Genomic DNA, 26,440 nt, shown 5'->3' on the forward strand with positions numbered 1-26,440 from the left:
AAAATCAAAATTTAAATCAAAGTTGATCGTGCTTTAAAAAATTGGGTGTCGCTAAAACCATAATATGGCGAATTACTTGCACCTTTATAAGACTTAGTCAACTCACGAGCGCAAGCAACTGATTTCTATAAGACGGTGACTCAAGCCCGACATCGGGTGTAACAATCAATCGACTTATTTATTTTTAACTTTTCAGGCACTCATTGATTAGATAAGGCAAATGCTTCAATCAGCAACTCACCTCGGGACCAAACTCGCGCTTCAAAGATCAAGTAGCGTTAGACACTACAGTGGTCAATAAACAAATAGAGTAAGCTCGATAGGTTAGACGCCCTCGACAAAGGATTATATCTCGAACTCCTAGACGGCTATAGCAAACAAGTAGCAGCACTCACCGCATCGCTAACATTACAACACACATCAATTGATTTTCGAAATATTTCCAGGCTTCTATTGCCTCCAAAACTGTAATGACCCTTTACATTACTACAATGACGGTTTAGAAACCAATGAAGGTATAGGAACTGGAACATTGTAGCGTGCTCCAAGCTGAAATTCTGTCTATTAAGGAAATTCTATTCTGGCTCAGAGAAAACTTGATATCCAACACTAATATTATAATCATCTCCGACAGCCAAGCGGCAATTAAATTTCTTGCCTTCGTCTCTACAAATACTATCTAGAAGGATTCTTCTATCCCTATTCATAAGAAGCTGGTTCGCTAGTCTTTTATAGTATCACAATGGACCAGAGTTATAAAAATATCAATTGAAAAAAATGCATTTATAATTTAAAAAAATTTAAATAAAAAAAAATTAATTAAAAAAATATATTGCAACTGAAAACTATTTGCATTCAAAATGAAATTTTTTATTTTTTTAATTTTTTAATTTTTTAAAATATTTTGCATTACAAAAATTTTATTGCAAATAAAAAATTTTCTGCATGGAAAAAAAATCAGTGCAAAATGTGCGCATTAAAAATTCTTTTTTAATATTCGTCGAACTTTTTACAATTTTGACTATTTAGCCTCGTTTTAGTTTAGGTTAGGTTGAAATAGCTAATTTATGGCCAAGTAGAATGAATGAGTAGAGTCTTCGCCATTCAGCTACTTTAATCTGACCTAACCTAGCAGGATAGAAATTTTAAACAATAAAAAACCTAAGTATTTCTGACCAATCACTGGCCAAGTTGGTACGGAGGTTAGTAATTGTGTCTTTTATTTGAATTTTAGTTTGTGAACCTAAATGTAGTAGCAGCAAAAGATTAAGAGTACGAATAGAACTCATTTCTCAACGCGAAAAAAATGGTTGTAAGCAAATCTCTTAAAAGACCAAACTAAACAATAAAATTAGATTATTAATCTGATGTTATCCTATCTTATCCTATGTAAATAAACAATACTAATTTTGAAGTACATATCTACAAACGTTGGTTTGCAATAAATGACATTAATTTGGTCAACTCATCTAAACTGCGCAGAGCCGTTACTTCATCTAACGTATATGCACCGATAATAACTATGTATTGTTAAATTTACAAAGAAAAATAACAGTCCATTACCTATGAATACTTTGTTTTCTTGCTTTTTAGACAGAACTAAAGTACATTACTTATTTAATATTCAGCTACAACTTTCGAAGTTGTTCATTTTTTATTTTTCAAATAAACGTAAATGTTACTCACTTGTTTTGTTGTTTTCCTTGAACATTTTTCTTTTGTTCATTTTGTTAAAAAGATCTTATTGAAATCCCTTCCTTCGGTTACATTAAAAAGCACAATTCTTAAAAATATCTTAAATTCTAACACTTACCAGGATTGATAAGTTCATCAATACTACATTCTTCATCTTGTCTAGCACGTCTTTCCTCTAAAATAATTCAAACAAAATATACCAAATCAATTTTGAAATCCATAGAAAATTATAAAAACAAAAATTAACTTACGTTGCATAAAATGTGTTGTTGGTCTTATTTTTTCCATAAATTTACTAATTTTATTGTCATTATGTTGGTCCTTACGCTTTTGTGGCACTGGACCAGGGCAATTTTCATCCAAAACTTTCGAACAAGGACGGTGAATATTTAATTTACAGTCTGCAAAAAGGAATAAAAAGTTTTAATATACTCTTGGGTGTTGTTATTATCATCATCTTTTTCTTTTTACCTGTACAATGATATCCTTGAGGGCTAACACCCCAAATGATTAACTGACAATGATTGCAGTGGGTCACTTCATAGTATTGTCGTAATACTAATGGATGACCACGTACAGTCATCTAGAAAAATAATAATATAAAATTAAATAATATTCAAATCAGTTTTTGAAATCAAAAAATAAGCCAAATAAAAAGATTCAACGCAAATTAAAAAAAAAAAACACGACATCCAGATAATTTTCCGACATACCCAAGTAAAACTCACCTTTCGATTCTTGCCCATAAGACGGCTCTTGAAGCTTTTCTCTCGACTAACAAAATGATGAACACGATCGATAATACTATTCGGATTCGATCGAGTGATAAATATTCGATGTAGAACCGTAGACAGTGCAGAGCACAGGGCTAACTTTTTCGGATCCTCAACTGGTGCTTCTTTATCAAGCTCATCTCTGTTTAAATACAAAAAATTGAAAATTAATTTAAAATCTGACAATTTTTTTTTTGAAATAAAAAAAAAAAAACTTACATCCAAAATTGTAATCTCGGAAGTAGAGTTTCCTCAAATATTCTCTGTTCTTTATTCTTATCTCCTTTTGCTTCATTCAACTGTGAATCACTGGGTCCGTAAATAGTACCCAAACCAGCTGTTCGCTTCTGTTGAAATTCTCTCAATTGATCACAGATTTTCTCCTTCGCACGTTTGCGACTCTTCCAAAAGACCTTACGCAATATCTCAACTTTGTCATATTCACTCTGTAAGACATTGTCTACTTCACGTGCCAATGATTCATCAGCACTAAACCATACCAACGGAGCTCGAGGTACTAGAAATGTTGAATGTATCTCATAGGCCCATTTGCGCATATCCTTAACTGTGCCTTCTTTATAGAGACCAGTTATTAGATAGAATAGCAATGGAGCTGGGTCAGAATTGGATAGAACATAATTGAGAAAAACAGCTAAATGAGCAACATTCTCAGTTTCGAGAAGACGTTGCAAATGATTAAAAGGACCATTTTCATCGACAAGAAATTCCTGATCGGAACCATCTTCATCTTCCATTGAGAGGATTTCTTTTTGAATGGCATTCGGATGGATGGCGGGACTTTTACCGCCACCACTAGCGAATATGTTGGAATGTGTTGGACTGCCGGCAAGGACCATCATTGGATTGCCACTATTATTGCCATCAATCATGAAACCATTGTCAATTTCCTCCATGCAACCACCGGCCGGTTGTGATAGTTGGTGATGTAATTGTTGTTGTTGGTGTTGCTGTTGGGCCATTGCATGTGAGGCTGAGGTGAGATAAGGCGGTGGTGGTGTTCCCGGTGGGGTTATTTCATTGTCTTTTTCAACCAATTCCCAAGATCCTGATGTCGATTTATTGTGACGATCTAAAAAAAGGATCAAAAGGAAATTTATGATTATTTTTTCTGAGATTTTGAGGTATTTTAGTTGTATTTACCCAATTGTCTTTCATGGCGTGGATGCATATTATCCGGTGATGACACAACTCGGCGGTGTTTACCAAAATGATTCATATTTTGTGGTGTCTGACCAAGAGCCTGTAAAAATTATCAACAACAAATTCAATATTAAATAAATATTTAAATAAATAAATTGTGTCTTGCCAAAGAGAATAAACAAAATTACCCAAAAAAAGCATTAGCAAATTTTACACCGCATCACATATCAACTTATTTTTAATTTATTTAAACAAAATCAACTCAAAAACAAACAAACTACAAAAACTCAACCAAAGAAAAATAGATAAAACAAAAAAATCTAAATAAACACATGCAAACTTATAAACTAAATTCCCAGTTGGTGTCTTGACCAATTCTGACAAACTGGAAGGTTCAACTAAAAGTAATTTAACAAAAAATACAAAAATCGCATTTGTCTTATTCATTTTTTTTTTTATCAGAAAAAAACCATTGTTAGTTCGATTTCCTCCAAAAAAAATTGTTTTTTTTTTTTAATATTTACACAATAATATTTGTATTTTTTCAAAAGCCGATAGTAATGTGATTCAAATTCTACGAAAAAAAAAATTACCAATAGTAGTAGTACTATGGTGGGACTCTCAGTATTATATTATGTGCGTTTTTTTTTAAGACCAAAAGGGTTTTTTTTAATCTACTGGTGGGAGAAGTAATAGATAAGGATTTTTTTATCTCTAATTTTTCTACCCTCAAAGCGTTTAATCCTTTATTACTTTAAAATTGTTGTTGTTTCTTTTTGCAATGAATTGAAAAATATAAATAATAATTTTGGATATTGGTGAAGGGATTTTTTGGGAGAAAAAATGTGTGACACTAAAATGAATGGATGAAGTGTTAAAAAGCAAAATTTTTGATCAAGCATATAACTACTGCGAGAGCGAATGTTAAAAATAAAAAGCAAAGCGTTTTGGTGTGTTTTTGTTAGTGCGTGCAGTTTTTAGTAAATTTTGATTTTTTTTTTTGTTTTTTTTTATGGTTTTATTTCTCATGCTTATTTTAAGGTTTTTTTCTTAAATTTACTACACATTTTTGTTTATACATTGTTAGTACCTATTGATATTTTTAAACATTTTTTTACAAGTTTGCTTAGAAGTGTTTTAACTTTTCAAATTATTTTTACTTGATTTTTTTTTTATAAATAAAAATATTTAATTCAAAATTTATAGATATGGTTTCATATAAGCTATTTTGCTTTCAAAATTTCTGTTATTAAAAATACAAGATTCCAAAAAAAGACAGTTTTCAAATGTCATTTGTACTCACTTACATATATTTTTGAACGTTTGTTTAAAAAAAAGTGAATATGTTTACGTTTTACCTGAATCAATATTCTAACAAAAAATTATAACAAAAGCAGTCTTGTCTAGTATATTTCTAACAGAAAAGTTTGATTTTGCACTGTTTTTCACTGTCGTGCAATTGAACTCTGTTTGGAATAGGAGTAAAATCAAAACCTAAGCAAATTTGCAGTTACACTGTTATTCAATTCAATCAAGCTAGTTCTAGCGGCCATCGGTTTTATTTTTATGGTGGCCGGCGAGTTTAAAATTTTGTATGCTTCAAAGATGAGGGTGAGATTGAAAAATTTTAAAATCAACCCATGGATAAAAACTTGTTAGGAAATGCGTTCGGGAGAAGGACTCTAAAATTACCAGAATTTGGTAACTTTTCCGTTAATTAATAATGACGAACAAGCAAAAAAAAAAGAAATATTTATGGAAGCTGTTCTAATGGGAACCTTTTTATATAATACATTTCCCGATGAGTTTTCATTAATAATACGGCTGTATATAAAGGATCTTTAGAGATCATTCCAATAATACAAAGAAACTATTCAAAAGATAGGCTGTGGATGTGGACCTCTGTACTCATCGATTTGAGAGGAAAGCAACATAAAATTTGAAGGTCTTCTAGGAACAAATTATTTATTGAATTGTAGGTTGTTACGAGCCTGAATACGAGTATTTTATTTTTGATTAACTTCATAACTCACATTTTTTGTCTTTTCCGGCCTTTGGTTGTTTTTTTTTTTTTATTTCAGTTGGAATTAATTTTACTTTGTGCTATTTATCAAATTGCAAGTTTCAACATATTTCCACTTTTGAGGCCTATATAATCTGGATCTGTCGTTTTTGAAAATATGTTTTTGTAAGTTTGAAGTTCGTGGATTCTGAATGAATTTTATCTTTTACATCTATTATCTGTTATAAGATAACAGTCATTTTTTTTTTGTAGTTTTTTGAACTTACTGCATTAAAAAAAAAAAGTTGTATCGACTTAAAGGTAAATGATATTGATTTAATAAAGAACTTATAAGAATTTAAAAAAAATCAACGTGCAGGTTTTTTTTTATAAAAAAAAAAATAGAAAAACTTTGATCGAATATCGCGATAACAGGCATTTACGAATATTGCAATGTTTTTTTTTTTTTTCTTTCATCTGAAATATTTTTTGAACAACTAAATGTTCAAAAAAGCACACAAGCTCTGAAATAATTTTAACGTAAATTGTGTTTTTATGAGTTATCAAAAAATTAACACCGAGCTCAACAACAAAAACTTACTATTTGAAACCATGTCACAGTTTGAAAATATAAAACATGCACACAGTGGTTTAAAATCAGATTGGCTCTGGAGGTTTTTTTTTTTGTTTGCTTTACCTTGCCTGATTTTCACGATTTTATTATTGCATAGCGAAATTTCAAAAACAATTATTTTCGATATAAAAATATTTATTTTTTTTTTTTTTTTTTTCAAAACGGATTGGTAATTTTTTGGTTATTCTAAAATATGAAATTGATTGATTAGAGTAATAAGTTTCCAAGAGCAACAATGGAATGCAAGCCACAAAGTACTAGTATCAAAAAAAAAACAGATTTCTCTTTGTGATACTTTATAGGGTCTTTTTTTAAGAATTCCACTCAATCACGAAAATAGTTCCAGCATTTAAAAAGAAAATGCTTTATTCAGTAATTGTTCGGACGAAAACCACAATAAAGCATTTCACAACCTTAAGCCTTCTTATACAAAAAAATATGGCGTTTGGTCCTAGTGGAGTTCTTATGGTCTCTAACTTTTAAAAACCTTATTTTAAAAATCGAATGGCCAATTTTTTTTGTTTAATTTAAAGCCTATTTATAAATACAAATTGTGGTGTGTTTTTTAGGCATGGCTTTCTGTATGTGTAAGATATCATGTCCAACAAAAATAACACTCAACTGCCGAAAAAGATAGAACCCGCGAATAAGAAAATATATAAAAGCAAGTTTCTATAAGCTAATAATTATAAAACTTGCTTTTTATAATTGAAAAAAAAAACTTTAAAAGTTAAAATTATTACTTAACAATATGTCTACAGCCATTATATATTTACAAGCTTATATTTAATAGTTAGTATCTTAAGTTGTATACATTTGTTAGTATCCATGAGCATTGTTATTTTCCATTTTCTTTCATTTTTGTGCTTAAAAAAAACTAAAATTTTATATCTAAAAAAAATTGAGTGAATTATTGTTAGTATTATAAGCAAGTGAGTTTTTTTGTTTTACAATTCTACCACTAATACCAAAAGTTCTCAATTTTTAAAAAATTTTTTGCATCGAATTATAGATGATTTTTTTTTACTCAAAAATATTTTTTTTTTGTGACCCACAACACTCGATATTTTCCAAAGAAGATTTTTTGTTTACTCTTTTTATATTTTTTTGCAGAAGTACTATTTAGAAGTGTTGATTGAGACTCTACTTACAGCGGACGAACTCGAACTCTGCATTGCTGGTGGTGGTAATGGTGGAGCTGTACCACCAGAAGAACCATGATGTTGCATCTGATTTTGCATCTGTTGATGTTGTTGTAATTGCTGAACGATATTTGGTCTCTGTGAGAGTGGAAAAGCTGCTGACATATTGTCACGCACTGGAGTACACGTAGTTACTAGGGGATAATTCATCAATGTGTCAATACTGTTGGGAGGTGGTCTACCACCAAAGTTATTGCCTTGTTTTTTGTTGGAATTGAGAATATTTTGTGATTCCTCCATCATTCCAGGCTGTCTGGGTGGTAAGGGTGGTGGAATACAATGGTCATCGTCACCATCCTCCCCTGTGCCAGGTGCCTTTTCCATTTGCAAAAACATTTGGGTGCTCATTTTGGGATCGGAAAGAGCTTTGGTTTTTGTTTTGGGACGTTTTTTGCCCCCCGAGGCAGGGGCATTATTAGGAGCCTTCTGAGGACCAGCACCAGATGCACCTGAGGTGATTTGAGTTGGTGAGCCACGTTGTGTGGACGATGGACTTGACATTGTTGAATGATCCAAGTCGGAAACGGGTACATTACGACGCCAATCCATGTTGGCTGATTCAAGAAGCAAATTTCTGGGAGGATTTCTCTGTGGCAAAGGAGGTGGTATATCCTCTTTAAGATTCTTTGTACTTCCAGAGAATTTCTTCTTCGAAACTGAGGATTTTGGTGTTGCTGCAGCATTGTCCTTGTTATATTTCTGTGAATGTCCTGATTGATGTTGTTGTAGTTGGGCTTGTTGTTGTTGCTGATGCAAATGGTGGGGATAGAATTGTTGTGGTTGTGGTGAACCCTTTTGTTGATGCAAAGATTGTGACATCGAATGCGATAGCAATGGACTCGGACTGTTTGTTGTCGAGGATGCATTCAGAAAGTCTGTGGTATTGCTGAGTGGTGATGTGATTTCTTTGTCGGGTTTCTTGCGTGTGCCCAAGCTCAAAGAGGACAAGGAACGCGGGAGAAGCGATAGGAATGCAGGACTGGTGTGCGGGGGAGCCTGGGGAGTTGTGGCAGGATGGTGGAAGTGATGGATATTTGTAGGGGGATTTGGTTGATGTGGGGAATAATGCTGCTGAAGGATTTGACTTGGTGACAAAACCGATGATTGAGAAGCTGAGTTTTGGAATTTCATTCCGGTTGGTGATTCCTGTTTGGGATTGAAGAGGAATTGAAGGATTGTTTGTTTTGAGAAAAATTTCAACAAAAAAAAAATAGACCTAAAATTGTTGTTTATTTTATATAAGTTTAATCCTGTCGCTGTGTTTTGGGTTATATTTTCTTTGATTAACAAATTAATTCGTGCTGAAATCTTATAAAAAATTATTAGAGCTATTGTTAAGATTAGGCTGCCTGCGTGTTTATTTTTTTATTTTAATTAATTAAGGCGTTCTTATTGTTTTGTAAGTGTGTTCACAAATGAATGAAAAAATCATAAAACGCATAAATATTATGTATGTTAAGTTATAAAAAGAGAGATAAAAAAGTATAAATAAAATTGGTGAATATCATTCGATGAATGGACATTATAATTTTTTTTTACAAATGATAAACCAATACCTTGAGAAAGAAGATTACTCTCGATCGGATGAAGAGAGATAGAAATAATATTATTAAATGCAACTAACAGCTGGAAATAATGTTTATTTATAATATTGGAATGAAATGTAATAACTGTGTTTTTTTTTGTAAATTATAAACTATATAGGGATTATGAGAACCGAAATGGAAGGTTTTAAACGCTTACATGTACTCTTCTATAGGGTCTACAGTCTATGATTGGAATTGACAGAAGCTTAACTAAAAACAAAGCTTAAACAAGGAAGGGTAACATTCATAGTTGAGGTTGTGTATAAAAACAAATAAAGAAATCAATAACACGGGGAACCCAATAATCTTAAGGATAAAGGTAATCAAGAAATTAACTCAAAAAAGATTTTGAGAATACCAAAAAAGAGGATAAAAGAAATTTTACAGGGCGTGAAAATTAAAATTTCAATAACCATAAAGTATATGATAGTATAATCCCGAACCCGAGACGTAAACAACCACCCTATATTTAAAACCGCATGAAAAACAAAGAAGAAAGATAACCCATAAAACTCTTCTTATAAGCAAATGAGAAAGTACCAGCATTTCGGGTGGCTTATAAAAAAATAAACTAAAACTATCACTATGGCGTATGTGAAACATTTTCTTCGATTATATCAAAAGTTTTGTAAAAGTCATCATCATCTAATGTAAGAAGATTAATTGCTCGATTGGTCTGTTATTCTTGCCAGTCAGAGTCTCAGTCAGAGTCTCTAACTAAATTAGCATTGAAAAAACCGACTCAGAGGTTCAAATCCTGCAGAAGCCATTTAACATGGATGAGAAATGGCAGCTTGATGAAAAAATAATAAACCTTGATGAGCAGAATGCTTTTATTACAAAAAATCAGAGCAAAGACAGATTTTGTTTGCAGTGTTATCAAAACCTGTGAAGTCAGCGTTATGGTTAGGGATGGATTATCGTTCTTCAGAATGATTGAACTGGACTTTTTTTCATCACAAATGACATCGAAAGCATACAAAACTTACGCTTTTCAAAAATTTAATTAATCGAAGTTACAAGGTAACTTTGCAACATGAAAACATCCCAATTCATACCGCCAAACAGTCGTGGGAACCTGGATAAAACAACATAACCTTTGACTATTGCAATGGGTACCCTACGCAATAGATCTTAACATGATTAAGAATGTGAAATGATAGCTAGACAGAAAAGTATTAAAAAAAAACCTTTTTAAAGATAAAGCATGACAAAAAACACCAATGAAACAAGCTTGGACACAAATGTCTTTAATTTAAAAAAAAAAACATGTCTGAACTCAGTGGTGTGCCAGAAAATGAAAGTGCGGACATGCTGACATAAATGCTAATGTCATTCTTAATCAAGGGAACTTAACAGTTAAAAGCCTATCATGTAACAGAAAACTCATAATACACACAGCTAAGAAAACAAAAAAATACGTATTATCTACTGTGGGTAATATGAGAATTTTTACGAAATCTATGAATGTAGATGTCATCGTATACGAGTCTCTTTTTTTTTAGAGTATTACTGTCTAAGAAAAGCTTATTTCCAAACTTATTGATTTAGTAAAAAAAAAAGATTTTGGAATCTAATAGTTTTGAAATGAAATAGCAATGTCATAAAACTTCAAATTCGCAAATGAATTCTAAGTTTAATGGGAATACCTGTACCTCTGTTCTGTAACTTTATCACTGGCCATAAACATTTTTGAACTATGAAATCCATTTTACTTCATCAAAATAGAAAGAAATTTTTAATTCATAACTTCCTAACTTGAACGAAGTTCAGCCTTAGTTTTTGGAATAAAACGGATTTTATTTTAATTTAAAAATGTTTATATGATAATGTTAATGAAAAGGGCTACTAGATTACCAAAATGCCCGAAATGATCAAGAATATGTTGCGCATACGCCACCGATATGGTTTTTTATCACATATCACGGCATAAATGGGCCAATAACGCTTTAGTAATTTATAAACTAACTACGCATGTGTAGGGAACCCAGTAGGAATACCTGCTTTTTCATCAAGGATCCTCTTATTTTGACAGTGAAATAAATCAGAACTTCAATAAAACGCTATTAACTGCATATTTAAAGTGTACTAGATCAAGTCATTATGAAAGAAAACGAATCAATGTTTTACAAAAAGACGGAGATTATAAAATAGAAATTAATTTTTAATTAAAGTCCTTTAAATCAGATTAAATCTATAGCAATTTAAAAACTACTAATCTTGCTTCACCCATGTACCATGATTAAATTGCACTATCTGCAGATTTAAAAAAAATACGAAGAATGCCAAGAATCTAAAGCACATTCAAAAAATGTATGTGAAGAATTCAAAAGTCAATGCCAATCATAGAAATAATTTAACAATTAATAAAACCCTGATTGATTGATCGAATAAACTACATAATTGAACTAAAAAAAATTGTATCATACAGTGAAAACTAAAACTTAATGAATTAATTTAAACATTCTTTGTACACTGTGGCAGGTAGAATCAAAAATACGTATACCTAATTTGATACCAAGACTACAAGAAATATAATACGAGCTTAACGACTAATAGCTGTTTAGAAAAGAAAGGAGTCCTATGTATGACTAAGTTAACAGGTATTCAGTTTAAGTTCTATCAACAGACTTTAAACTTAGTAGGTTTGAAATAAAGAAGGTATATGTACTTAAATAATGCGTCCAAAAGACGCCAAGCAGGCACTAACTTTAAACCAACTTCAAAAAAATTCTGTAACTAAAGAAGTTTTTTATTTTTTATAAGGAACCTAGTTTATGACTAAGACTGTAAAAATATTAATATGATTCAAGTTTTTTTTCGCCTAAATAACTATAACTTGCATAATTTAAAATATTCATACGGTTACATACGAGTTCATGAATAAAAATAAAATCAAAAAAATTAAAAAATTATAAAATAAAAAAAAACCGAGCTGAGTAATATAACAAATTTGGTTAAAAATTAAAAAAAAATACAAAATACAAAAAAAAAATCGACAAAAATATTTATGAATTCATTCATGACATCATCATTTGATTTTGTTATTTTATTATTATTATTTATTGTTTATTTGTTTATATTTTCTTTTTTTGTTTTGTTAATATTGTGGGTTTGGCTAGACATAAAATGAGAGATGCATTGAATTTGCATTGGCAAATTTATTTTAATTGTATTGAAATTGTTTATATTAAAAAAAAATAGTTATTGCCAAGCCAATGTAACACAAATCATTTTTAAAAATTATTATTAAAAAAAAATATCAACAAAATTATGCAATTCAATTACATCAATCATTATTTTCTATTAATAGGTTTTTTTTCCTAACACATTTTTCAAATGATTTAGTCAAAGAATAACGTCATCCTTGTCATTGACAAATATAAAAAAAAATATACATAAATTTTATTTATAACTATTTTGTTAGTGTTTTTGTTTTTTGTTTTTGGTTTCATACCTCGCCTCCAACTTGACGCAATTGTTCTTTTAATTTGCGTATATTTGTTTCAGAAGTTTTATAACTTGGATTACTCGAATCACCTTTCAAACGTTCAAGATTTTTCTTTTCCTGTTCGAGCATTAGTTGGAGTGTTTTGATTTTATACGATTCCATTTCACGTCGTTTTGCATTCTGAAAGAGAAAATTGATTTTTTTTTTAGAAAAATACTTTGTTCATTTTAATAGAAAATATAATTGAAATAGTTTGAAAGTTTTTTTTTGCTTTCATTTACGTCAACTGGTTGGGGTCCGGTGATGGAAGCTGTACGATCTCTTGTCGAGAGTATTGGCGTTGCTGGGCCAATACCCACCGAGCTGGGACGTTGCATTTTATGACTTCGTTTAACCGCCAGGTCGACAACAATATGAGCTGTAAGAAAAAATTGAAAATTTAATAAGTCAAATGTTAAGATTTTAGATTCATACATATATTGTGAAAATTCATTTAAAACAAAATTTAATAAAAATATTTTGGAATTCATTTTTGCTGAAGACCCTAGCCATGTTTTTTTCGGTTGTAGTGGAGAAGGATTCTAAAATTGATTACCCCACGACACGGAAGGACCGTCGAAACAAGGCTTTACGATAAGTTAATGAGACGATTTTAAATTGTCCTGAAGGAACAATTATAAACGTGAATAGTTGCAATCAGTTCAGGGGAGCTCACGGAGGGGACAAGAATATTGGATGTAAATTCAAAATATAAATATTTCAGTTGAGTAGGCTTTGCTTTCAATTCAAATTTGTAACGATATCGGGTAATTCCCCGAAAAAGATTTTTCTAAGAAATATACCATTGTGTTTCATTCTCATTCAATCTCATTCATTCTTATATTCATTCGCTGTGTAAAATTCAAAGAAGCAACATTAAAATATCAATGTCCTGAATGAAGTTTGTGTTTTAATTCATTATTCTAATAGGTTATGGGTCCAAGTGCGTTTTATTGATAAAAGTTAACAAATTAAAATTTATTAAATCTTTTTGTGTTATAAACAATTGAATAATTTAAAACGTGTAAAAATGCAAAATCAAAAAATGAAAAGGAATATTACCCCATTCAACGGGGAAAACTATAGCATCTGGAAATTTCGATTAAGGGCTCTTGTTGCCGAGGAAAACTGTTTGCCAGCTTTGGAGGAGACTCCAGGGTTGAACAAGGACACAGGAGAATGGCGAAGGATGGAACGAATAGCGAAAGGCTGCATTATAGAGCACTTGAGCGACACGATGATTGGAATGATTACCGAGGAAAAGACAGCTCTCGATATTCTAAGGAAACTTGATGAGATCTATGAAAGGAAGAGTCTAGCTACGCAGTTATCTGTGCAAAAACGACTTTTAACTTTCAAGTTCAAAGGCGACATCTCTCTTATGGAACATTTCATAAAATTTGATGAAATGTTAACAGAACTTCAGGCGGCAGGAGCTCAGGTCAACGAAATGAATAAGGTGGCACAATTACTACTGACGTTGCCAACTTCTTACGACGGTATAGTCACAGCTATTCAAACTCTAGCTGAAAAGGATTTGACATTGGCGTTTGTGAAGACAAGATTGCTAGATTATGATACAAAAATCAAGCAAGAAAACCGCGATACATCATCTAAAGTGCTCCAAATTGAGCACCATGCAAATAATAGACCATCAAATAAATTAAATTATGATCGAAAAGTTTTTAAGAACTATAAAAGAAATAAATTTAACAATAAAACAAATCGTATGAAATGTGACCACTGTGGACGTACAAATCACATTAAAGCTAATTGCTACTTTTATAAAAAGTTTATTGGCTCTAATAATAAAAACACATTCTACAATAAAGGACATAAAGATGGTTTGGTTCAAACTGTGAATACAAACAAGAAATTTACATTTATGGTTGGTCGAAAACAACATTTCAACGAAACTTCCATCGGTTGCAATGAAATCAAGTTTATACTGGATTCGGGAGCAACTGACCACTTTGCAAACAAACGTGAATACTTTTCTACATTCAAACAACTGGATCAGCCTCTGGAGATTGGTGTAGCTAAGGAAAATATTACACTCGAAGTAAATGCGAAAGGAACAATCAATGTGATGACTAAAGAAGGCGTTCGTGGAGTGATAGATAATGTTTTATATGCACCGGACATTCCATACAATATTCTGTCCGTGGGCCGGATCCAAGAAGGAGGGATGTCTGTTCATTTTGAAGACGATGGAGATGTGGTAATTAAAAGGAACAATGAGGTATTGGTAAAGGGTGAGTCCGTTAACAAATTAATAATAATTAAATTTAATTATATAAAACTGATAAACTCAGAAATAAACACATGTAACAAAACCACAAATGATGGTTATAGGCTTTGGCATCAAAGGCTAGGCCACATAAGTAAAAATAAATTTTTAGAATTAAAAGCAGGAAACATGGCTGAAGATAGTAAAGTCATACAAAATCTAACTCCTACTGATTTACTCTGCGAATCTTGCATATATGGCAAGCAAGCGTGCTTACCTTTTTCTAAAAAGAAAGACAAGTCTCATGTTAAACGTCCTTTGTTCATTATTCATTCCGATATTTGCGGACCAATTAGCCCTCAAACAGTTAATAACAAAAATTATTTTGTTACGTTTATTGATGAATTTACCCATTATGTTGTCGTGTATTTACTTACACATAAATCAGAACTCTTTGATACATTTAAAGATTTTGTAGCTAAAAGTGAGGTTCATTTTAATCTTAAAATAGAATATTTTTACTGTGATAATGGAGGTGAATATATTTCAAATGATATGAAAACATTTTTCAAAGAGAAAGGCATATCATATCATTTAACCGTACCATATACTCCACAACAGAACTCGGTCGCAGAGAGAATGAATAGGACTTTAACTGAAAAAGCTCGCTCTATGATTAATAGTGCAAATTTGCAAAAATGTTTTTGGGGAGAAGCAATTTTAACTGCTACTTATTTATTAAATATTTCCCCAACAAAAGCATTGACAACAAATAAAACACCTTTTGAAATGTGGCATAATAAAAAACCAAAATTACAGAACTTGAGAGTTTTTGGATGTACTGTTTTCATTCATAATAAAAACAGAAAAAGTAAATTTGATGAAAAATCATTTAAAGGCATATTTGTTGGCTATGAACCAAATGGTTACAAAATTTTTAATCCAAAAACAAATAAATTTGCTATAGCTCGTGATGTCATTTTTGACGAATTTAGTTTTAATACATCAAGGCCAAATTTGAGTTTTGATGAAGGAGTTGATTCAGAAAACTTCAATGAATTAAAAATGCCTAAATTTACTAACACTGATGACAGTAAACCTGTTGATAGCAAAAAAGCAGGTAAATCCGGTAAAACAGAAAAATCTGTAAATGAAACGGATGATGGACATGTTCCAATAGAACACTTAAAAACTGCAGAGGGAAACTGCAGGAAAAGTGAAAGAATTAAAAATCTTCCAAAAGTCTCATATAATGAGGACGAAGGAGATATTGAAAATTATTTATTACATGTAGAATCTATAGTAAATTCTGCTCCAAAAGACTTCCAAGATATCAATGAAAGGGAAGATCAAAGTAAATGGTTAGAAGCCATAAAGGAGGAATTGAATTCTCTGGAAGTAAATAAAACTTGGTCGATTGTAAAAAGACCAGTCGACAAAAATATTATTGACTGTAAATGGGTTTTTAACATTAAAAACGACGTAAGTGGAAATCCATGTAGGTACAAAGCTAGATTAGTTGCCAAGGGGTTTAGCCAAAAATATTTACAAGATTATAGTGAAACCTTCGCGCCAGTAGTTCGAATTACAACATTTCGAATGATATTAGCCTTCGCAAATCAATTCAATTTATTGATCCATCAAATGGATGTCAAAACTGCATTTTTGAATGGCTGTTTGAAAGAAGAAATATACATGCGTATTCCAGAAGGTGTACCAAACAAAAACACTAATTTAGTTTGTAGATTACATAAGTCTATATACGGCTTAAAACAATCGGCTAGATGCTGGTTCGAAAGGTTCGATGCTGTACTTAAAGGTCATGGTTTCAAGAATTCTCCAAATGATCATTGTCTCTATCTTTTAGATAGAGGAAATCCAAATAAAAATATATACGTTGTGCTTTATGTAGATGACCTTTTAGTTGTAACAAGCGATATAGATACAATGTCAAACTTCAAACTATATTTAAAACAACAATTCGATATGATCGATATGAATGAGGTAAAGTTGTTTCTAGGCATACATGTCGAAAGGAAAGACAATGAAATTTCATTGAATCAAATCAATTATTTGAAAAGCGTATTGAATAAATTTAATATGTCGGATTGTAATCCAATAAGTACACCACTTCCTATAAAATTAGATTCAGAAGCTTTAAATTCAAATGAGGAGTTCGCAGCTCCATGTCGAAACCTTATCGGTTGTTTAATGTACGCAATGCAGTGTACTCGTCCTGATCTGTGTACAGCGATCAATTTTCTAAGTAGATATCAAAATAAAAATAACAAAGAACTATGGCAGAATTTGAAAAGAGTTTTAAGATATGTTAAAGGTACGATTAATTTTAAATTAACGTATAGAAAATTAGCCTACAAAGAATTATTGGTCGGATATGTCGACGCTGATTGGGGTGGAAGTGAAATTGACAGAAGAAGTACCACAGGTTACCTATTTAAATTATTTGGTAACAATTTAATTTGCTGGAATACCAAACGGCAAACTTCAGTAGCAGCTTCATCAACTGAGGCTGAATATATGGCACTTTTTGAGAGTGTCAGAGAAGCACTCTGGATCAAATCTTTATTAAAAAGTATTGATTTTAAAATAAATGAATCAATAACAATTTTTGAAGATAATCAAAGTTGTATTTCGCTTGCTAATAACCCTGTATCCCATAAACGCTCCAAACATATTGACATAAAGTACCACTTCACGAGAGAACAAATAGAAAACAATAATATAAATGTAAAATATATTTCAACAGATAACCAGCTTGCAGATATATTCACCAAACAACTACCAGCTCCTAAGTTTCGGGAAATCATCTTTAATCTTGGCTTAGAAGAATAAAAATCAACTCTGAAGTTTCATTATTTTATTATTTATTCATCACATATTTAAAACATTCATTTCCATAAACAAAAAGCAAATTTAATTTTATTTATTTATTAATGAAATCAATTTTTAGTTTGTATTCAACAATAACATTTGTATTGTAAATTTTATCATAACATAATATTTTGAATTAATACTAATTTTGTTTAAGTTGTATAAAGCTAAAATGTTTATATTTTGAGGGCGGCTATTGGATGTAAATTCAAAATATAAATATTTCAGTTGAGTAGGCTTTGCTTTCAATTCAAATTTGTAACGATATCGGGTAATTCCCCGAAAAAGATTTTTCTAAGAAATATACCATTGTGTTTCATTCTCATTCAATCTCATTCATTCTTATATTCATTCGCTGTGTAAAATTCAAAGAAGCAACATTAAAATATCAATGTCCTGAATGAAGTTTGTGTTTTAATTCATTATTCTAATAAAGAAAGGGTACTTGATCTCCCTTGTATTAAGTATTTTTGTAATATGGATTTTATGAAATACAAGAGGTTCACTTTCATTTTTACACACTATTTCATGATTTGTCGTCACTTAGCCCTGAGCCAAGGCAAAATTTGTTTGTCCTGTAAACGCCTATAAGCCAGTTCAAACGTTTTGTTACATTTGTTACTCCAACGTATTCAGAGTATAAATTTGGACATAAGAAGCTCTCTTCGTTGAAGTTGTTAGAGGGTTTAGCTACTCAGATTAAGAGTTTTTTTTACTAAAGTTAATAAGTTAGTAATTAATTTAGTAATATAAAGTTAGAAGAAATTAGTTAAAGCCTCAAAGCCGACGATATAAAGTCGTGAGAAAGCACCAAAGTACAACGCCAAGAATGTCTTAAGGAATTGTAACATTAAGATCTGAAAAGATAGTATATTTGTTAGGATACTTTGGAACAAATGGATCCATACCAGTTGATTTTGTAAAGGAGTGAAAGTCATAAGAAAGCCTTAAATTCCCAAACCTTAACCCTCTACTGCATGAATTAATATTAGCGGACGAAAAAATTAAAAAATGCTTTACATGGGTTCTTTGGGTTGTTTCAAAGCGGTTTTCATTAAAAAAATTTGTTTAAATTAATTTGTTTAAAAAATTTGTTTATAAGCCAAATTTGGCTTCGTATGCATTAAGGGGTAAGAAATCTTACAAATTTTATTTATTCAGATTATGTAAAAAATACAATTAAAAACATCAAAAGATAAATATTTATCATTTAAAAAAAAATAAAGTAAAAAAAATACATTGTATTACAAAAGGTTACGAATTAATTCAAATTTGGCTCATTTTAAGACATGGAACCGAGAAAAGCAATTTGTTTTCGTCCGTTTTAAACATTTCTTCTGGTTCACATTCTTTCCACTGTCGAAGTTAGTCTTGCTCCAACATTTTCACCCACTCCCAGATCTTACAAAAACTATAAAGTAATAAAATTATTGAAAAATATTATTGGTGAGCCCCCCTCCCCCTAAAATTTTAAAGGTTACGCCGCTGGAAATGGTTTAACATGAGAAAAATGTCTCTAAAGGCGAAGAGGCTCCATTTCTGAAGCAAAGCATAACTTCCAAGCAAAATAACAATGTAAAGAAACAAAATTTTCCAACAAAATTTTTTTACAAATTGTGTAGATTTACAACCCCTTAATGCATACGAAGCCAAATATGGCTTCCGTACTTTTTGCCCTCCCAAGACCAGGCCAATAATTTTTTTTCAACAAAAATTGGTTCATAGCATACACAATTAGACAATCGATCAAAAATAAATTTTTAATTCCACTTTACTTTCCAAACAAACGCAGTAATTAACACTTAAAGTATGAATATATTCTACATTTTCGATTTCAATGCACGCGACTGATCGACTCACCTGTGATCATAAAATACACCTTTATTTTGTGTCGGACACACGAAAAAACTATCTCTATGGGTTCTCAGAAACTTAAAGAAGAGGATTGTATTTAATCTTTACCATTTTTTTGTGACAGAGAAGAGAAAAATGCATACAAACAGACAAAACCATATTTGGCTTCGTATGCAGTAGAGGGTTAAAACTTTTTTGAAAAAAAGGAACCACAATGAACATAAAATTAATAAAGATTTACTTGTGTGCGCATAGAAATTAAACCTGCTTGCCGAAGTTCTCGCTAAGATTTTATCAAATTTTATCAGACCAAAAAAGTCATTAAGAAAGTACATTGGGAATAATTGGGGAAGTGGGAAAATACTCGATAAAGAAGACATAAGATTTGCGTCGAAAGACAAACTGAAAGAAAAACAATTGTAATTCAGCGAAGTCAGTGAAAGAATTTCAACAATACGCTCCACAAAGATTCAATTTTATAAGACTTATAAGCTTACATGCCCATGCCCATGCGAAAAAAAGATAACGGAAGTCGCGAAAGAGAACTTCTAAAAGCTTCTCACCACAGCCTATGATCGATTCTCTAAGAACGAAGATCTTAAGATTTTCTTCAGATATTTAAACGCCAAAGTGAAAAGGAAGACTTCTTCGTCATGACAGTTGGTAAGTAGAGCTGATTGTAGCTGGCATTCTGGGAATACAGTCAGTCTTATTAAAATCTTAGCATCGACGAAAAATTACCTAATAGAAGGCACTAATAGTTTTTGCCATTTTAACATCTTTTAATTTGACTTTTGATGACTTTCCAAATAACGACTGAGGACAATCGTCAAGAATACACATACTGAATGTTACTGCCCTCAGGACCCCTTTTGTCGACTTAGTATTTATTTTGTGCTTAGCTACACGAGAAGTTCTATCGCTGACAAAATTAATCCATAAGATTAAACTCGAAGAATTGTCAGGTTTTTATTAGAACTGCTCTAGAAGAAATATTTGTATTGTACTCCGAAACCAATAAACAAAAAATTTTCCCATGGGTACTTTTCTTTTAAAAAACTGTTTTTTCTTTACAGAGACCACTACATGTGAACTCCCCTGACAGTGACATCAATATTATTTCAATCCGCTTTGCAATTTGTCATTTGAAATTCAAATTAAATCAACTATGAAAAAGAACAATTGGAAAGACATTGAAAGTGAATTACATAAAAACAAAATTACGTACCTATTTGCGATAGCAAAAAACGGACAGCAAAAAAAAGTAAATGAATGAAAACTTATATAGAAAGCTTTTCAGTGTTAGTAAAAAAAAAATAATAGTCGATGAACATTAACTAAAGTATAAGGTCACACTCTGTGTTAATTGTTCTTAATTAAAAGTGCAATTATAAATACCACAAATTGTTTGTCTAGTTATATATTATTTACTACTTGCAGTTACATTATTATGATTTATATGATAAGAAGGAAGAACAAAAATTAATCGGACGAATGAACATGGTTTGTGTATGTGTAGGGACAAAAGAATCCTTGAAAAGTAGTTGGAAATCATAAATTGGCTCTTAAGATTTAACAAGAAATCTTGAAGTGCCAATATGAATACACATTTCTTTTTTTTGTCGAGTGGGTAAAGTTCATACTTGAGTTTGTACCCTTAAGTATGTATACAATACTATCTGAAACAAGAAGATGGGTTTTCAAATGCAGATTATTTTATTGCAGCACATTCATTTTTTTAAATGGTTCAGTTATGATATAGTAAAAAAAAGTAAATTGATGTAAAAACAAAAGCTATTTACATACAAAACGACATTTATTAAGATTACAAGACTTGTAGATTGGAATATCCACTTGTAAACCTCAAGTAAAACAGTCTGTTTTATAGGTTAATGGGTTAATCCGACCGTTACTAATTCATTCGAAATTAATACAAATGCTGATAGGATGGAGCTAGGGCATCATTTGAAAAAAAAAAACACTGTTTTCTTGCTGTTTTTCGTTATATGCTGAGAACTAATTGTTCCAAAGTTGTCGTTTTAGTCTCGAACAAGCTTTTGTTAATTTATATGAATATAATTTTGTATTTTCAGTACCAGTAGTAGTAACAACATATAAGGCTCAAAAATTGAAGCAAACTGTAATTGTTTCGAAATGGCAACCTTAATCAACCTGAAAATCATTGAGACTTAACAAACATAAGTAAAAAAGTTATTTTAAAATAGCTCAAAAAATCACATCAAATCGCTCGATGAATAATGGTACGATTTGCAAATAGTGTTTTATTTGCCAAGGGAAGCAAGATTTACTAGTTAATCTGCCTATTCTATGTGTGTTCGACAAATGGGCACGGATTTTTCATTTCCTAGTAAAGCATTTCCATCGAAATGAATGAAAATGGAACGAAATTCAAGCAATAAGAAACCATCAGCTATATTAAATCAACGTAACCGTTTTACAAAAACGATAAGAAAAAGATCAGCTCTTGAAGATAGAATATGGTTAAGTTGTCATACATGTTGCAACCAATTGCTCAAATTATTATTATTATTATAATTCCACGTTAAGCGGTGTCCTTGGCTGCTTCAAATCTTGAATATTGATTTTTTTTAATACATTTTTTTTAATGGAACCTTTTGAAGGGATGTTTTTGAAATAAAGATGTAAAAAAAAAAACTAAAAACTGCAGAAATTTCATACAAAATATTGAAATTCTAGGAGAATAGTAGAGCTGTTTTTTTTTTCACCAGGATATTTGTATTGACTACTTCTACTTTCTCGATTCAATTACACTGGGGGCCAATTCTGGTTCTGTGAATAAGTGAAACGAAAAGCTTTTCACCTTTTCAATCATAAATTTGATTCTCGTTCTGTGAAAAAATGAAAACAAACATCAAAATTATTCATATGAATATTTTTCTTTCACTAAATTATTCAATTGCGAATGTTTGAAGTCGAAACTTTGAAACATATTAAATGGATAATTTTTTGAAAAAAAAAGTAGAGGCAAGAGCGTAACAAAAAGTCAAAAGTGAGAATCCTTATTTTTATCAAAAGATAAGATAATAGAACTTGAAGTAAAAAATTTAGAGATGAAAGAAAAACGGTTAGAGATAAAGAAGGTTATATATGTAGGTAGCCTTAGAAAACCTCCAAAACACTTTGGCCAATTTGTTGAATGCAATAAAAGAATACATTTTTGTTTAAATTTGATATTTTTATTTAACTTTTTGTTTTTAATGCTATTCAATGCAATTGCAACCTATGTAATGCATGGAGAAACTGATGTTTGGGATAATGAAGATAAGAAATCCTGAACCACAACTCGTTGGAAGGGTACTTGCGCTAAAAAGCAATGAACAAAATACTTCAGTGTGCGCTGGAAGTGCATGTATTCTTGATGATGATTCAAAAAATGGGATTTTTTCATCTATTAAAATTCTGCATAAACGTTTTGGAAAGCGGTATAGCTGTATGAAATGTCCCTCCGTTATCATTTCGCAAGGATTTTTGTTGTTTCTTAAATTTCTTCTGATTAATCTTATGTTATTTCTAGAAGAGAAAATCTATTTGTATGGTATTACAGCACCAATTTACATCATTATGTACCAAACCTTTGCGTATTCTTCCGATTTGTTTCTTCTAACATAAATTGAAGACAATTTTAATAAATGCAAATTGAAACAACAAAACAATTTAAAAATATTATTTTTCGTTTTGACATTTGAAACAATTCAAAATCACAATCCCAGTAGAACAAAAATTCACCACAGTGAAAGTTTTTGAATTCAACACGTTGTTTTCATTCGCTGGACGAGAATCGCTTTTTCGTTTCAAATGAATCGAAAAAGTGAAAAGAATATATGAAAGCGAAAATGAAAAGTTTTTTTTCGATTCACGTGTTCACAGAACCAGAATTGGCCCCCTGGTCGGCAAAAAACTAAAAAAAGTCGGGAGCAAGAACTTTATAAGGTGATTTTGATTTACTTTAGTGTGCTGAATTCAAAACTGTTTACAGATTTTTTCTATCACGTCTAGTTTTTGAGCTATACTCATCACTATTTTCGCTATAAAGCTTCAAAAACTAATTTTTAATTGAGTTTTTTTATGTTTAGTCAAAAATATATATTTTCCGTAATATGTTGCTCTTTATAAGTCCAAATCAGAAGACGCAAGATGGAATTTGATTCAAAAAACCATTCATTACTTTGAAAAAAATAATCAAGATTTTGAGATATCTATCATAAATTTCTTTTTTCAATATCTTTGAGAAAAATAATAATTTTGAAAAAATATAAATACTTTTAGGACGTGTTAATATGGCGTTTTGAGATTGCAAAAGTAGTTTTACAAAAAAAAAAATTAACGGTGATGTAATTCGATGTCAAATGTACCCAAAAAAACGCGTTATTGACCTATTAATATTCAATTATTTCAAAAACGTACCAGTGAATTTGTGACTTCAGATTCGAACTCAGCACACAAAATTCCTCTCGAAAAGTAGGGTTTGGTTCTTGCTCTATATCCGTTGCCGACCAGTGTTACCAACCAAGTTTTCAAGAACGAATTTTTGTATGTTGCTTGTAATGGTGCAGATTCAAATTTTGTATCACGTTTTGTTAGAATATTTTTGAAAACTTTTAAATTGGAAATTGGAAAAATAGACTTTTTCGCCACATTAAGTCCAATATTATGTAATTAACAGTAAATCAAGAAAAGTCTTCTTAACTTAATAAATTTGTGTTCAGATTGTTTGGACATCAAAAACAATGAAAAATATAAACCAAAGTTCCTAAAACATGGCAATAGTGTGAATTTTGGATTTCAAAAACTCGTGCGGCTGTTGATTTGGAACATGTTCGAAATAATTCATAAATTAAACAAAGATGGAATCTAAGAGATTTTATTGTTTCCTAAAGTTTTGATCTCAAAAGAATTATTTTATTTTTCTAACAGTTTACTTTTTCTCTGAAAATAGATTGGTATCGAGTTATTTGAGGAAATCTTGGTACTTTTCAGCATCATGTCATTCAAAATGTTTGACCGAGCTCTCCTTCGATTTGGAAAAATTGCAAACAAAATTGTACAAAAATTAAAATTAGAAATAAGCCAACTGATGGAACTACTTGTACTTAAAACAGTACGTATTGCAAACAAATTATTCCAATTTGACGAATTTGATTATTTTTGAAAAACAACTTTTTAGAAACAGGTCTCGAAGGCAGAAAAATTACGATATGTTTTCGATTTTGAAAATTTAGAATATTCATTTGGGCCTTAACTACAAACAAATCTGCCTATAATCAGAACTATCGAATTTGACGCACTGTCTTCCTTCACAGAATCGACAAGTTCATTGGGCTATTAGTACCAACAGTCAACTTGGTATAAAAGACTACAACGAGTTCATAACTTTCTAATAAAATAGAACTTAATTTCGAAAATGTCAAGTTTTCTCAGATGAAGTTGACTAGGTATTCTGGAGGGAAAGTTTGTTTTTTATATTGATCGTTTTCTGGGTTGAAATATAATAAAATTAATACAAAAAAAAGTACTTTGACTTAAAGATTCACCGCAATTCCATCTTTTCAACTGAATTGAATACGAAAATGCATTGCCTCATCATTAAAAAGAAAAGAAAACAAAAAAAAAAAAAAACAATTGGGCATTGTTGTCATACTAAATACCCATCATGCATAATACTGATGACACAATCTGATGACAATCTAAAAATTTTGTTTGTTAAAAAAAAAAAAAAATAAACATCTCGATAACATTTCCTTTTGTAAATTAACATACCTACATAAATTTGTATGAAAAAGAATTTATACACAAATCACCCTTATATGAAAATTATTATCAACCCTTTTTTTCTACAAAATATCCCTAATTCCAAAGATAAACAAAAATCTATATTTAGAACAAAAAAGAATTGTGTGTTTGTACAAAAAATTAACCTCAGATGTTTCTGTCTATTCTATTCAATATTTTTTTATCTTAAATAATATCAACTGCAGCACGTTCCACAAACTTGGATGACTTCATCCAAATATAACAACGAGTACGAGTTTATTAGAAAAGATAGCAAAACAAATAAAAGAGTTTATTTATTTAAAGGCGACACTTTGTCTATTCGTACTTAGTCAATAAATAATTTTTGTCAATAAAAAAAAAAATAAAATGAAAAAACAAATAAAAGACTTTTTATAGAAGCAAAAGCAAAACAAAAAATTAAAAAAAAAAAAACTGACTCACTTGTGTATATTTTGACGTCATTGATAAAGTCATCCATTTATACAATTTGAAGTGGGTTAAGCAGGATTTTTATAGACGTAAACAAGTCAACTTATTAAAAATACAAAAAACACTATTTTCAAACAAATAAATTAAGAGAATATCCGTATTTTATTCAACTATCCGATGATGTAATTTTTGAAAAAAATCATTTCAATTACAAAAAAAGAGACTCAAATAAATAAATTGGACACCAATCAGAATCACACCCTCAAATCAATATTGTCCATATAATACAAACAACCACGGTTCATTACTTTTAAATGAATACTGAAACCTGAGCGGATAAAAAAAAACTCTATTCGTACGTCCACCTGTCTCAAGTACGATATACGATGAGGATGATGATGATCATCATCATCAAGTCGACTCGACACAGAGCTTCATATGAAATTAGAGACTAATCGGATTAATCATGGCAAAAAACAAAAGACAACACTGCTCGTAGTCGTATTGTTTTGGATACATCCAGTGGATACTGAATAAAAAAAAATACACTCATATTGGCAACTACTTAATTATTTATTCAAAAAATTGCAAAAAAAAACTCAAAGAGAGTGACAACTTTTGTTAGAGAGTCTATGAAAATTGCTTTTAGAGACTTTGAAGCCTGATTCTAACACATAA

At 30.6% G+C, this 26,440-nt stretch overlaps 1 protein-coding gene across 5 annotated transcripts in view; it reads right to left on the reverse strand.

Moving 5' to 3' along the window:
• The window catches only part of LOC129918418 (uncharacterized), a 302,049-nt gene that overhangs the window by 202,948 nt on the left and 72,661 nt on the right, over positions 1 to 26,440 (reverse strand). For 2 of the 5 annotated variants that reach the window (XM_055998935.1, XM_055998933.1), the window contains 9 exons: positions 12,786 to 12,922; positions 12,511 to 12,684; positions 7,417 to 8,613; positions 3,630 to 3,729; positions 2,688 to 3,558; positions 2,409 to 2,610; positions 2,167 to 2,278; positions 1,947 to 2,096; positions 1,814 to 1,870 (listed from right to left, as the gene is read on the reverse strand). In XM_055998935.1, the coding sequence (XP_055854910.1) occupies positions 1,814 to 1,870; positions 1,947 to 2,096; positions 2,167 to 2,278; positions 2,409 to 2,610; positions 2,688 to 3,558; positions 3,630 to 3,729; positions 7,417 to 8,613; positions 12,511 to 12,684; positions 12,786 to 12,922 (3,000 nt within the window). Of the gene's footprint in view, positions 1 to 1,813; positions 1,871 to 1,946; positions 2,097 to 2,166; positions 2,279 to 2,408; positions 2,611 to 2,687; positions 3,559 to 3,629; positions 3,730 to 7,416; positions 8,614 to 12,510; positions 12,685 to 12,785; positions 12,923 to 25,774; positions 25,903 to 26,440 lie in introns of those variants that run through there. The other 3 variants (XM_055998936.1, XM_055998934.1, XM_055998937.1) reach the window with 3 other exon arrangements.

The sequence above is a fragment of the Episyrphus balteatus genome, chromosome 4 (genome assembly GCF_945859705.1).
Source record: "Episyrphus balteatus chromosome 4, idEpiBalt1.1, whole genome shotgun sequence".
NCBI classification, from domain to species: Eukaryota; Metazoa; Arthropoda; class Insecta; order Diptera; family Syrphidae; genus Episyrphus; species Episyrphus balteatus.